At 43.4% G+C, this 13,629-nt stretch overlaps 1 protein-coding gene across 1 annotated transcript; it reads right to left on the bottom strand.

Annotated features, from left to right (window-relative positions):
• Positions 1-499: 499 nt before the first annotated feature.
• Positions 500-11,896, bottom strand: snrpd1 (small nuclear ribonucleoprotein D1 polypeptide). Its single transcript, XM_060850112.1, has 4 exons — positions 11,790-11,896; positions 2,864-2,940; positions 1,746-1,937; positions 500-682 (listed from the first exon to the last, which is right to left on the bottom strand). Exons 1-4 carry the CDS (start codon positions 11,867-11,869, stop codon positions 606-608), a joined length of 426 nt encoding a protein of 141 aa, XP_060706095.1. The 5' UTR covers positions 11,870-11,896; the 3' UTR covers positions 500-605.
• Positions 11,897-13,629: the final 1,733 nt, after the last annotated feature.

The raw sequence follows: 13,629 nt of genomic DNA, 5'->3' as shown, positions 1-13,629 counted from the left end.
TGGACTGCTAATTTAGTATCATATCAACTAATCGACTTTGGCTGGGGAATCCAGTTTCAGGTTAAATAGCCTGTCATTTAGGACAGAGATGAAGAGAAATTTCTTCAAAGGGTTGTGAATTTGTGGAATACTCTCTTTCTCTTGAATACAGACAGTATTGGATATAGTTATGGATGAGAGACAGGTTTTTGGTGTCTTGTAGGACATGGGGAAATGCAGTTGAAGGAGATGATCTGTCACTGCTGTACTGAAGCGGCAGGAGGGGGTGAATGGTCTACCCCCACTCCTGTATGCTATATTCTTAGGAAATAAACAGGCCACTTCAATCACTTCTTGACAAATTTAAGAAAGATCAGTTTGAAATTTGCTACCAACCAACAGGATAATACAGGAGGATTAAGGCTTAAAACAAAGATTAGGCTAAAAGGAAATGAGTTTTTAAAAAAATGTTGCGGTATTTAATGACGCCATCGATAGAATGTAACAGTGGGAAACAAAATCATGTGAATTAAGTTTATTAAAAACAAAAATAATGCAAAATTCCTCAAGTAAACAAAACTTGTACAAACATGAACGGCAATGTCTCCACAAAGCAGAACAAAATATTATCGCCTTGGTCCTCCTCGGCCTCTCCCACGTCCTCTTCCCCTGCCTCGACCTCTCCCCCGGCCTCGGCCTGCAACTGGTGGTTAAAACAAGGAGATCGAGGTTAGTGAGTAAACTAGAACCAAATTCAAATCAGATTGCAATGACATTCTGCTACAGTAAGAAAGCATCACAGAAAAGTGATGTGCCTTTACAAATGCGCAAGATTGTGTGAATATCAGAATATTTCACAGAACCCCTAGTTGGAAGCAGGCTATTCGGCCCATTGAGTCCAAACTGAAGAGCATCCCATCCATTTCCCGCAGCCAATCCACCTAACCTGCACATCTTTGAACTGAGAGGGGAAACCGGAGCACCCGGAGGAAACCCAAGCAGAATGGGGAGCAAGTGCAAACTCTACACAGACAGTTGCCTGAGGCTAGAAGTGAACCTGGGTCCCCGGCATTATGAAGCAGCAGTGCTAACCATTAAGCCGCCCTGTTTCTCAAATATTTTGGTGCTTTCCCACCATTTGTGAAATTAACTATCAGGTGTGATTTCTCCAGTTTTAAAAGTGTGGATTAGACACAATATAAAGCTTCAAACGCTTTAGACCCAGCCTTGCAGAACCATTCCTCGCGGGTCCTGCATTCCTTTCATCTTTCCTGCCAGTTGCTAACACATCAAACAGGCTCAAGGGGCCAAACGTAATACTCCTGCTACTAGTTTCTATGTTCTGTTTTCAAGGCTCTGGTGAGGGGAGTTAAAGTTACTGCACTGACTCTGAAAAAAAAAACAGATGCACAACAGCCTGTTAGCTCAGGTCAGATTACAATCCAAATGCTGACAAATCAGTGCCTTTCACAATTTCTGGAAAGTGAGATTTTCAACATGCCTCACCAAAAAGGAAAAGGTTCTAAAAACCAACAGCTGGAGGGAAGAGGGAGAGAACCTTCTCCTAAGAACAGCAATCTGACTAAGTTAATGGTGAAGTTGTCGATCTGGGTGAGGATGGGATTGAACACTACTCACTACGCTGTCAAAGCCTGGCTGCGCTGGATGCTACTCAAGACAAAATCATTTGGCCCCCAAAATAAGATGGAAGATGATTTAATAATTAGATTAAAACGTTCCAGCAACCCATTCAGTAAACGCCGTACCTGCTTCTCTCTTTTTTGATTTAACTTTGGGCTCAACGTCAACGAGCAACGTGTCCAATGGTAAGCTGTCTGGGAGAACAAAGTAGCGAATGTTGTTTCCTCGGATACTCAGTGTCTCGAGCTGTACAGGTTCTCTGTTCTTTAATGTCATCTTCACAGCTTTCAGGTGAGTATTCATACTGACATCCACGCCTGCAGGAGAAAGCAAACCACAAAATGCTTTGCATCAAGCTGTTGCATTGGGATCAATCACTTCACTCTTTTCTTAAAAAAAACCTTATTCCTTAAAGGGATGTGGGAGCCCCTGGCCTTTGTCGTCCCATCACTAACTGCCCTCAGGAAGGTACAAAGATAACCAGATTACAGGAAGGTCAGAATTACTCCACAGTATAAACTGATAAGAATATTGGCAGGGCTTGAAAAGTGCAGCACTCGTGAAAGAGTGGATAGTCTTGAGTTGTTTCCCTTAGAACATGTTGCCTTTCGAATGGAGCAGGTTGAGGGGTGAATTAATCAAGGTGTATAAGAATATTGAGAGGCTAGGGTAGAGTGGACAGGAAAGGCTGGTTTCCCCCGACAGACATGTCAATTTTAAAGTTTTAAGGCGAGTAGGAGGATTAGATGGGGCATGAGGAAAAACCATTTCATCCAGAAGGTAGCGGGTGTCTGGCATTCACTGTCCAGTCTGGTGGTTGAGGCTGAAACCCTCTACTCATTTAAAAGGAACAGGATCTGCATCTGTAGCACTGGAACATGCAAGGTTATGGACCACATCCTGGAAAATGGGATTAAAATGCACATTCGTTTTTTCAGCGGGATCCATTAAAGAGCAATCCAGTTAGTCCCACACCTAATTTCCCACAAATGTTTCTCTTTTATAATAATTATCCAATTCCTTTTTAAACATTACGACTGAATGTGTTTCCACTGCCCTATCAGGCAATACATTCCAATCCCACCCCACCCCAACTCTTAGTGCAAATATTACATTTTATAAATAAAAACACAATAGGAGTTTCAGATTGATCACCAAAATGTCAGGTTAGAGATTTATTTGTTACATCTTAACACCAGTTTAAACCAATTATGAAGTGTTAAATTGTATGCTCCCTCTTTACCTGTGATAGTTCCATGTACCTGGGTTCCATTTTTCAGCTCAATGGTCACAGTCTCATGGCTCAATTTCATCAGAAATCTGTGCAAAGATATTCCCATTAAAACATGAGAAAATCATGAATAATACATAAGCAATAGTATAGAACAGTAAATGCAGAATGGTACATCACAGAAGGGCCACTCTTCAGTCGATTGGGTCAGCATCAGCTCTTTCCATTCAAAATAATTATTCAATTCCTTTTTAAAAGCTACAAATGAAGGACAATGATTCTATAACTACCAGCCTTTCAAGCGACGCACGATTTTTCAGCACTGTGGCTCAAAGGTAAGCACTGCTGCCTCACAGCACCAGGGACCCAGGTTCGATTCCAGCCTTGGGCAACTGCCTGTGTGGAGTTTGCACATTCTCCCAGTGTCTGCGTGGGTTTCCTCTAGGTGGTCTGGTTTCCTTCCATAGTATGAAGATGTGCAGGTCAAGTGAATTGGCCATGCTAAACTGCCCACAGTGTTAGGTGCATTAGTCAAAGGGAAATGGGTCTGGGTGGGTTACTCTTCGGAGGGTCAGTGTGGGCTGGTTGGGCCAAAGGGCCTGTTTCCACACTGTAGGGAATCTAATTGAATAAGATGTGTGCGGCTAACTCGGCCAGCATTTCTATTATCCACAGGGCAGTTAACACCAACCACATAGTTGTGGGTCTGGAGTCACATGTAGACCAGACTAGATAAGGATGACAGTTTCCTTCCCTAAAGTTTTCCCAAAAATTGTCACTGGTAATTGTCAGACTCTTAATTCCACATTTTTACTGAATTCAAATTCCTAGGTCTCTGGATTAATAGCCTATGATAAATCCATGAGGCCATCACCTAATGACTTGTTGCATCAAAAAGAAATTGTGTCACCACTTTCTTTTGCTAATCTTTTAAATTTTATCCTCTGGTTACTAACCCGTCAGTCAATGGAAACAGTTCCTCTTTTGTTATCCCATATTGTTCCCTATTCTAAAAACCTCTGAATGTCTTCATAGCCTTCCCTCCTCCAGATAAAGGTTGAAGCCTCCCTGCCAGAGGTGCTCCCTGGCATATCCTAGCATGTATCTTAATTTTGAATTCTTAACCACTTCACCTGACGAAGAAGCAATGCTACAAAAGCTTGTGATTTCAAATAAACCTGCTGGACTGTAACTTGGTGTCGTGTGACTTCTGACCTTGTGCAGCCCAATCCTACACCAGCACCACCCCATCATACTGATTTTTGTCATTGCCTGGGATTTGCATGCAGAAGATGTCTTGCTACAGTTGTCTTGACCCTTCATGGGAGTATTCACTTGCAGTAGTGTGCACAGATTTGGTTTTTTTATTGACAGAAGAATATACTTACCATAAAGGGAGTACAACAGAGATTAAGCCCTGGGATGGTGAGATTGTTTTATGAGGACAGATTGAGATGATTGGTCCTTTTAAAGTTTTGAAGAATAAGAGGCAATGTCATTGAAACACAATTCTTACAAGGTGTGACAGAGTGGATAGATATGATTCCATCCCCCCAGACAAGTCCGCAACCAGGATAAGGTCAGACCATTTACAATGGAGCTAAGAAGACTAACTTAGAATCATAGGTAGTTCTCTCCCTAAGAGGACTGTGAAAGCTCAATCACAGGTTCAACACAGAAATCAACAGGTTTCTGGAGATTAATAACATTAAGGAATTAGAGATAGTACAGGAAAATGACAGAGGAGATGATCCGACACAACCTGGAATGGTGGGACAGGCTCAACGGGCTGAATGATCTCATCCAATTCCGATTAAACTTTTTTTGTACCCTTTGAAAAGTGAGCATGTCTCCCCCTAAAGGTTAGAGTCAGAGTTGGAGACAATACTCATGGTGGGGATGAACCGGAGTTTTGTTCAGCCTGAGCAGAATACGGGCAACGCCTTATGGACAAAACGGCATTTGTCTACTCACAAGACTTTAAAGAAATACAGCTGATTACTTGTTAAAATCTCAAGTTCTGAAATTCCAGTGTGTGCAATCAAAAACTAATCACATACTTTTATTCAAATACTGCTGACACATTCTTTTTAATACAGTGTCCCTTTGTGCATATTTGCACAAATCCCTGTATAAATGCAGTTGACATTTGGAAGGATGCAAACGTTGTGCAACTGCATAATAGTTCATTTGGACAGGTTATAATTCGATGATTTAGATTGTGAAAAAAGACCAGAAACAAGCAACGATGAAAATACTCAACAGGAACGAGAATCGAAAAGGGATTTGGACCAGATTGGCTAAAATAATAATCAACTTGTCAGCAAAATTAAAGCCCAGGAGCTGAATGGATTATGTGCATGCAAAACTGGTAAAGAACAGAAAACAGGGAGTAACAGTAAACAGTTATTTTTCCGATCCAGAGAGAACATTGATGCTCCCTGAAAGCCAATCAACATCAGCACCTGCGCTCCTTTTCATGCAGATGAATGAGCTGGGGTACAGAGAATCACTCCATAGTTTTCAGGACCACAATTCTGAAATGTAGCAATATTAACAAATTACAGATTTCAGGAAATTAACTTGGGAAGCAAACAAATGAAATTTCATACAAAAAAAGGTGAAGTGCTCCACTATCAGATGAAGAATGAGGAACAGCAGTATTAAATAAATGGTAGAAGAGTGCAGGGTTTGACAGACCTCGGGGATTACTTAGACAGATTTTCAAAAACAGCAGGTCGAGAAGGCTTCTCAGAAAGCAAATGGGATTTTTTTTTTTAAACAGAGGCAGCGTGCAAAAGCAAGCAAATTATAAATTTACAAAACATTGATGGGGCTGAGCCAGATTATTACGGTGGCCACAGCACGATACATTTTAGGAAACTGCCAAGACATTGGAAAGCGCATTGAGAAAATTTACTAGAAAGGTAAGAAAAAGGGAAGCTTATTTATGAGAGAGTGTACTGAGGCAGGGATGGTTCACCTGGAGTGTTCAGAAGACTGGGAAGATTCAATAAAGATCATGTACAGTTTAAAAGGGAGGAACTGCTTGTAGTCAGTGAGTCTCAGACACAGATTGAAGATAATTGGCAAAATATCCAACAGGAAAATGAGGAAACATACTGACATGTGCAGCAGGTTGCAACTTAAAACTAGTTCTTGATTGGACAGTTCAAAGGGAATGGGATAAAATACTAGAAAAGCAGGAATTTGCACTATTCTGGGGAAAGAGCTGGAGACAAATCGGACAGCTCTTTCTAAGGGCTGGCAGAGAAACAACAAGCTGAAGGGATCCCTGTGCTGTATATTCTGTATTCTCTATTATGAGATGCTGAGAACTGGTGGTCAGCCTTCAGGAACACCACTCACAATTATCATCCATGGACTTTGAAACCAGAGAGTAGGCAGCCCTGATTTTGCAAACAAAGTTGCCTACTTTAAGCAAATCCTTGCCAGCAATTGGGTCTCAGAACAATCTCATCAATAAATTCTGGCTCCAATCTCATCCTCTTGGGCTTCTTTTTCTATCACGCAGAATGGAAGATACCCAAATATATCAAAACTGCTTCAAAAAATATTTATTAACAAAGGAATGAGGGCTTTTACTGATGTTTTAACTAAGATGCAAGAATCTGGTTGACGCCTACATCCTATGAAATATTGGCAAACCCTGAGATCACTTAAGGCAAATTCATGATATATATAAATAATTTTGGAAGAGGACACAGAGTATTACATATCCAAGTTTGCTGCTAACACTAACTTGAGTGGAAAGGCAAGCTGTGCAGAGGATGTGGAAAGTCTGCAGAGGGGTTTGGACAGTTTAAGTGAGTGGGCATGGGTCTGGCAGATGGAGTACAATGTTGGTAAATGAGAGGTTGGAAATAAAACTCATAGATCAGAGTATTATTTAAATGGTGATAGATTGCAGCATGCTATTGTGCAGAGGGACATAGGACTGCTCATACATGAATTGCTACAAGTTGATTTTCAGGGGCAACAGGTCATTAGGAAGACAAACGTAATATTGGCTTTCATTGCTAGAGGGATTGGATTTAAGAGAAAGGAGGATCCGTTGCAATGGTACAAGGTGGTGATGAGGCTGCACCTGGAGTATTGTGCGCAGTTCTGGTCTCCTTACTAGAGCAAGGATTTGATGGCTTTGGAGACAACGTAGAGGTGGTTCACCAGGTTGATTTCGGACATGAGCGGGTTACCCTATGAGGAGAAGTTGGGCTGCCTGGGACTGCACTCGCTAGAATTTAGAAGAATAAGAATTGTGAAGCAATGAACAATGAGAATCTTATAGACACATAAAATTATGAAAGGGATAGATAAGACAGAAGTTGGCAAGTTGTTTCCACTCATGGCTAAGACTAGGACTAGGGGACATGGCCTCAAGATTAGGACAGAGATGAAGGGGAACTGCTTTACCTAGGCAGTAGTGAATCCATGGAATTCTTTGCCCAAAAAAACAGTAGAGGCAGTTTCATTAAATATATCCAAGACACAGTTGGATGCATTTTTGCATGATGGGGGAGTTAAGGGTTCAGGGGATAATGCTGGTAGGAAGAGCTGAGACAACCATGATCTTAACAAATGGCAGAACAAGTTCAATGGGCCAAATGGCCTCCTTCTCCTTCTATTAGTATAAAATTATGAAATGCCAATAGTTCCTTCAGAACAGATTGAAGCCATGCATTTCCAAAACATAACTGACTGATAAATGCTTAGATATTAAAGGCATCAAGGGATATGGGGAAAAACAGGGATATACTTTCGAACTCGAGAATCAGCCATCATATTGAATGGCAAAGCAGGCTTGAGAAAGACACCCTTGCTCCTAGCTTCCACCAACTGTTCCATTCCAGATCTCCAAATAATAACTCATAGGTTCTTTGGAGCTTATCTTGTCGGACATTTTAAACCACGCATACTCCAAATGCTACCTCCTGCCAATTCACCCTTGCATGCATTGTCAGAGATGATTTACTTTAAAAACGGTGAACCACTTCATGGCTTCACAATTCATAGATTTCTCATCTAAAAGGAACTCTAGATGGAGTAAATGCCACCACTTCCCCAGAAGCTCCCTTGACAGTCATTCTCGTTCCTAGAACTTTGTTTGCTCTTCATTACCACACTCTCTTCCCACCTACCAAATGGCAATTCCGCCTCCTGTACCTCCTTAACTTACAGGACACTGTCTCTGGCCTTAGTCCAGTGACTCATAAGAGCTAATCTTTTCCCAAATCTAGAGATTTTACCTCCGATTATGTTACTGATGTGAAGAAATTACTGAGCTATTCTCATAATTCACAGCTATTTTAAAAAGTGGGGCGCTGAAAAAGCACAGCCGGTAAGGCAGCTTCCCAGGAGCAGGAAAGTCGATGTTTGATCATAAGCTCTTCATCAGGAATGTGATCTTTCCGGATGGAGATTATACTCGAAACATTGACTCCCCTGCTCCTCGAATGCTGCCTGGCAGCTCTGCTTTTCCAGTACCACACTTCTTGACTCTGATCTCCAGCACCTGCAGTCCTCTCTTTCTCACAGCTATTTTAAGCAAATGCAACACAGAACAAGCTGAAAAATGTTGCCTTTTGTACAGTTTCAATCAATTCAATGCGCAATTCGTCACTCAGAAGAGGGCAGTTAAGCCCACAATTATCACATAGTTTAGATTCCCTAGTGTGGAAACAGGCCCTTCGGCCCAACAAGTCCATACCAACCCTCCAAATAGTAACCCACCCGGACCCATTTCCCTCTGACTAATGCACCTAACACTATGGGCAATTTAGCATGGCCAAATCACATAACCTGCACATCTTTGGACTGTGGGAGGAAACTGGAGCACCTGGAGGAAACCCACACAGACATGGGGAGAACGTGCAAACTCCACATAGACAGTCGCCTGAGGCTGGAATCGAACCTGGGACCCTGGTGCTGTGAGGCAGCAATGCTAACCACTGAGCCACTGCGCCGCCCAACTCAAGATATCACAGCTAGGGCAGATCAGGTAAAGAAAGCAGATTTCTTTTTCAAAAAGGCTATCAATGAACTAGATGGGTTCTTATGGCAATTGAAACGGTCACCATGAGACCAGCTTATTATTCTTCATTGTTTATCAAATTCAAACTGCACAATCTACAATGATGGTATTCAAATCAATGTGCCCAGTACATAAGCTGAGTTCTGGATTAGTAGTACAATGATATCTCCACGATACCACCACCTCCTCCACTGAAATTTAAAGATCCTTGTTTTGTCTTGCACCATGATGGCAATTCAACTTGCATCCCGTCAGATAATTAAAATGCAAGAGATTAAAAGCTGAGAATTCAAACGCTACCTTGGTATATGTAAAATTGAATTCAATAAATCTGCTAATTTGTGGGCTTACACATTACCATGTAAATGGCTCAGGGGGTGGGTGAGGGCATTCTTTATTAGCCCATATCAGTGACAACGACAATCTGGTAAAACCTAAATTGTACATAAGTTATTTGTTTCTACTGCTGGTGCACATCAGCACACTACCCCAACATTGGAGCAGATCACAACATTCATTCTTTACATGGTAAGGATCAAGTGAAAAGGAAAATTGCATAGGAATAACACCAAGACTGAAGACTTCGAGTCTGGGAACCAAAACTACAATCAATCTAGTACAATACACTGCTGTTCCACGGTACCATGGTAGAGAGTAAAAAGTGAGGTCTGCAGATGCTGGAGATCAGAGCTGAAAATGTGTTGCTGGTTAAAGCGCAGCAGGTCAGGCAGCATCCAAGGAACAGGAAATTCGACGTTTCGGGCCAGAGCCTGATGAACAGCTCTGGCCCGAAACGTCGAATTTCCTGTTCCTTGGATGCTGCCTGACCTGCTGTGCTTTAACCAGCAACACATTTTCAGCTACCATGGTAAAGAAACAACCTGAGAGCGAGGGGCAGACTTTAGTAAAGCCTCTGACAAGGTTCCCCATGGTAGACTAATTAGGAAAGTTGGATCACATAGGATTCAGAGTGAGGTTGTTAATTGCACACAAAATTGGTTTAACAACGAGATATAGTGTGATGGCAGAGGTTCATTCTTCAGGCTGGAGGCCTGTGACCAGCTGGATCCCTGTGATCCACAGGGATCAGTCCTGGATCATTTTCGTTCATCATTTATATAAATGATTTAGATGAGAACACGGAAAACATGGTAAGTTAGTTGAGGACAACACCAAGATTGGTAGTGTAGTGAAGCAAAGAAAGTTATCCAACACTACAAAGAGTTCTTCATCAATTGGGTCAAAGGGCTGAGGTGTGGCAGATGGAGTTTAATTTGGATAAATGAGAGCTGTTGCATTTTGGTAAAACAAACAAAGGCAAGACTTATAAAATTAAAAGTAGGGCCTCAGGTAGTGTACCGACCTGGAGATTCAGGTACATAATTCTTTGAAATCTGCATTACATATAGATAGGGTCATTAAGAAGGCGTCTAACACGGTTACCTTCAATGCTCAGACTTTTGAGTACAGACGTTGGGACGTTACATTGAGATTGTACAGGGTGTTGGTGAGGCCTCTTCTGGAGGACTGTGTCCAGTTCTGGTCTCCATGTTATAGGAAGCTGGAGAGGGTTTCAGAAGCAATTTACCAGGGTGTTGCCAGAAATGGAGGACTTAAGTTATAAGGGGAGGCTGGGACTTTTTCCACTGGAGCGTAGGAGGTTGAAAGGTGACTTTAGAGGTTTTTAAAAGGAGGGGTATAGATAAGGTGAATGACAAGTACCTTTTCCCTAGCATGGGGTATTCCAAAGCTAGGGGCATATTTTTAAGGTGACAGTTTATTTAAATATAGTGTGGTTCGTGTGTATGTGGAATGAACTTCCAGAGGAAATGGTGGATGCAAGTACAATTATGATGTTTAGAAGGCATTAGATAAATTCACAACTAAGAAATGTTTTGGAGGGATATGGGCCAAGTGCAGGCAGGTGGGACTAGTTTAGTTTGGGGTTATGGTCAGCATGGACTGGTTGGACTGGGGGGTCTGTTTCCACGCTGTATGGTAATGACAGACTTCACAATCCTTTCAAAGTCACAATTCACCCAGGAGTCAATGCCAGCCAGACCCAGACAGATAGCACAGAGACAGCGAAGAGTATGTGATGGGCAACCCTTGCTGGCCATCTATTTGGCACCAATGAGGCTGGGGAGGGGGGGGCACTCTTAGTGACTTTTGTACGTGCACACGCAGAGGTCAAAACAGGCAACTCTTGGCTGGCCACCCGTCCTGTCACAGGCATCGCTTGGAAGGGCAAGACTGACTGCGTGTGGGTGGAGGTCAATGCCAATCGTCCTCAAAGACCTGTTGTCCCACTGTGGGTCAAGGACAAGAGTGACCACAGACAGGTCTCGCTGACCATGTGTCTGTCCATGGGCATTGAGAGAGAGGAAAGGGGGAGTGAGTGAGTGAGACTGAACCCTGTGGATAGACAGCAGGGGGAGTGGGAGGGGGAGCAGGTGATGCACCCTCAAGTCGAACAGCGGGACTTTGTTAGAATAAGTCTGAGTAACATGCTGTCTGTTTTTAAACAGACTTTTTGAAATGGTTTACAGACAAAGGGAGAGCGGAGTGAGTCTGATCCATGGTCAAAGAGCTCAATCAGAACAGGAGCAGCTCCTTCCCCATGGTAAATCCGGGGGGAGACACTACAGCCTCTCCTCCACCTCGCCCAGGATCCTAGGCCTGTAAGCGCCGGGGTCGCCCCGTGCCGGTATGCGGCTCTCCCCACGGCCGGTGCGGCCTGACTAGGCCCCAGGCCTCATCTAGGCCTCGGCTTCGCCAACCTCATCCTCCTGCCCACCGATCTCTCCCATTCCCTCCCCATACCCTCCGTTCCGGTAGGTATAGGCCCAAGGTCACCCATCCCCGGCCTCCGATGCCTCCTCTTACCGGACCAGCTTCATGATGGAGGCGGATTGTTCCCAGGGGCCGCGGAATACAGGCGCCACAACCCGCCCTACAATAAGCATGCGCAGGTGGCCGGTGGCCGGCCGCTACTACTGAGCATGCACAGGTGGCCAACGGCCGGCTGCTATTACTGAGCATGCGTTGAATGCCGGCGGCTGGCTATTATTAGCGAGCGCAGGTTCGCGCTGATTTAGAATTGAGCATGCGCAAACGTTGCACCAGCCATGCGCACAGGGCCAAATGATGAACGCTGGAGATACGGCAGGCGGTGCTCTCTACTGCCACCTTTAGTCAAATATGGAAATAGCGTCCTGTCTAGAAAATCTCACTCTGGAAAGTTACTCACTAGAATTTAGAAGGATGAGGGGGAATCTCATACAAACATTAAATCCTGACAGGACTGGACAGGCAAGATGTGGCTAGAAGGTTCCTGATATTGGGGAAGTCCAGCACTAGGGGTCACAGTCTAAGAATAAGGGGTAAACCGTTCAGGACTAAGTTGAGGAAGAATTTCTTCACTCAGAGAGTTGTGAACCTGTGGAATTCTCTCTGACAGAAGCTGTTGAGGCCAGTTCATTAAATATATGGAAGAGGGAGCTGGTTGTGGTGCTTGCAGCTAAAGGGCACAAGGAATACAGAGAGAAAGTGGGAGTGGGATACTTAAATTGCATGATCAGCCATAATCATACTGAGAGGCAATACAGGCTCAAAGAGCTGAATGACCCACTTCTGCTGTCTCAGTGCCAAACAACTGGGTTCAATTCAAGCCTCGAGCAATTGTCTGTGTCGAGTTTGCAGTTCTCCCTGTGGGATTCCTCTAGGTGCTCCGGTTTCCTCCCACAATCCAAAAATGTGCAGATTCGGTGAATTGGCCATGCTATATTGTCCATGGTGTTCAGGGATGTGTAGGTAAGGTGCATTAGCCATGGGAACTGTACAGTAATAGGGTAGGGGAATGGGTCTGGGTGGGTTATTCTTCAGAGGGTTGGTGTGGACTGGTTGGGCCTAATGGCCTGTTTCCACACTGTAGGGATTCTATGATCCATTTGAAAACAAAATCAAAAATATTCATTTTAAGCCTTTCTTTACGTTGTTCAACTTGTGACTTTGTTGGATAAGAAGCTTTGGTGCTGAGCATCACAGAACTACACAACATTGAGTGTGAACCCGTTATTTCCAATGTTCTTTTGCTTCAGTTCAGTTTGCAAATATTCTCTTTCAATTATTTGCACAAATTCAATATAATCAAAACACCAGCGGCTACATGTCTAGTCACACACTAAGCTCAGCTGATACCCAAATTATCCTTAAGCATAGAGCTTTGCAGCATGGAAACAGACTTTTCGGTCCAACTCGTCCATGCCAACCAGATATCCTAAATAAATCTAATCCCATTTGCCAGCATTTAGCCCATATCCCTCTAAACCCTTCCTATTCGTGTACCCATCCAGATGCCTTTTAAATGCTGTAATTGTATCAGCCTTCACCACTCCTCTCACAGCTCATTCCATAAACACACCACCATCTGTGTGAAAAAGTTGTCCCTTAAATCATCCCCTCTCACCTTAAACCCTGCTCTCTAGTTTTGGACTCCCTGTCCCAGGGAAAAGATCTTGTCTATTTACCCTATCCATGCCCCTCATGATTTTATAAACCTCTATAAGGTTACCTCTCAGCCTCTGAGGCTCAAAGGAAAACAGCCCCAGCCTATTCAGCCTCTCCCTATAGCTCAAACCATCCAACCCTGGCAATGTCCATGTACATCTTTTCTGAACCCTTTCAAGTTTCACAACATCTTTCCTATAACAGGGAGAGTGGAATT

Source organism: Hemiscyllium ocellatum, chromosome 34, assembly GCF_020745735.1.
Source record: "Hemiscyllium ocellatum isolate sHemOce1 chromosome 34, sHemOce1.pat.X.cur, whole genome shotgun sequence".
Lineage (NCBI taxonomy): Eukaryota > Metazoa > Chordata > Chondrichthyes > Orectolobiformes > Hemiscylliidae > Hemiscyllium > Hemiscyllium ocellatum.
This window is presented reverse-complemented; position numbering and strand designations above follow the sequence as displayed.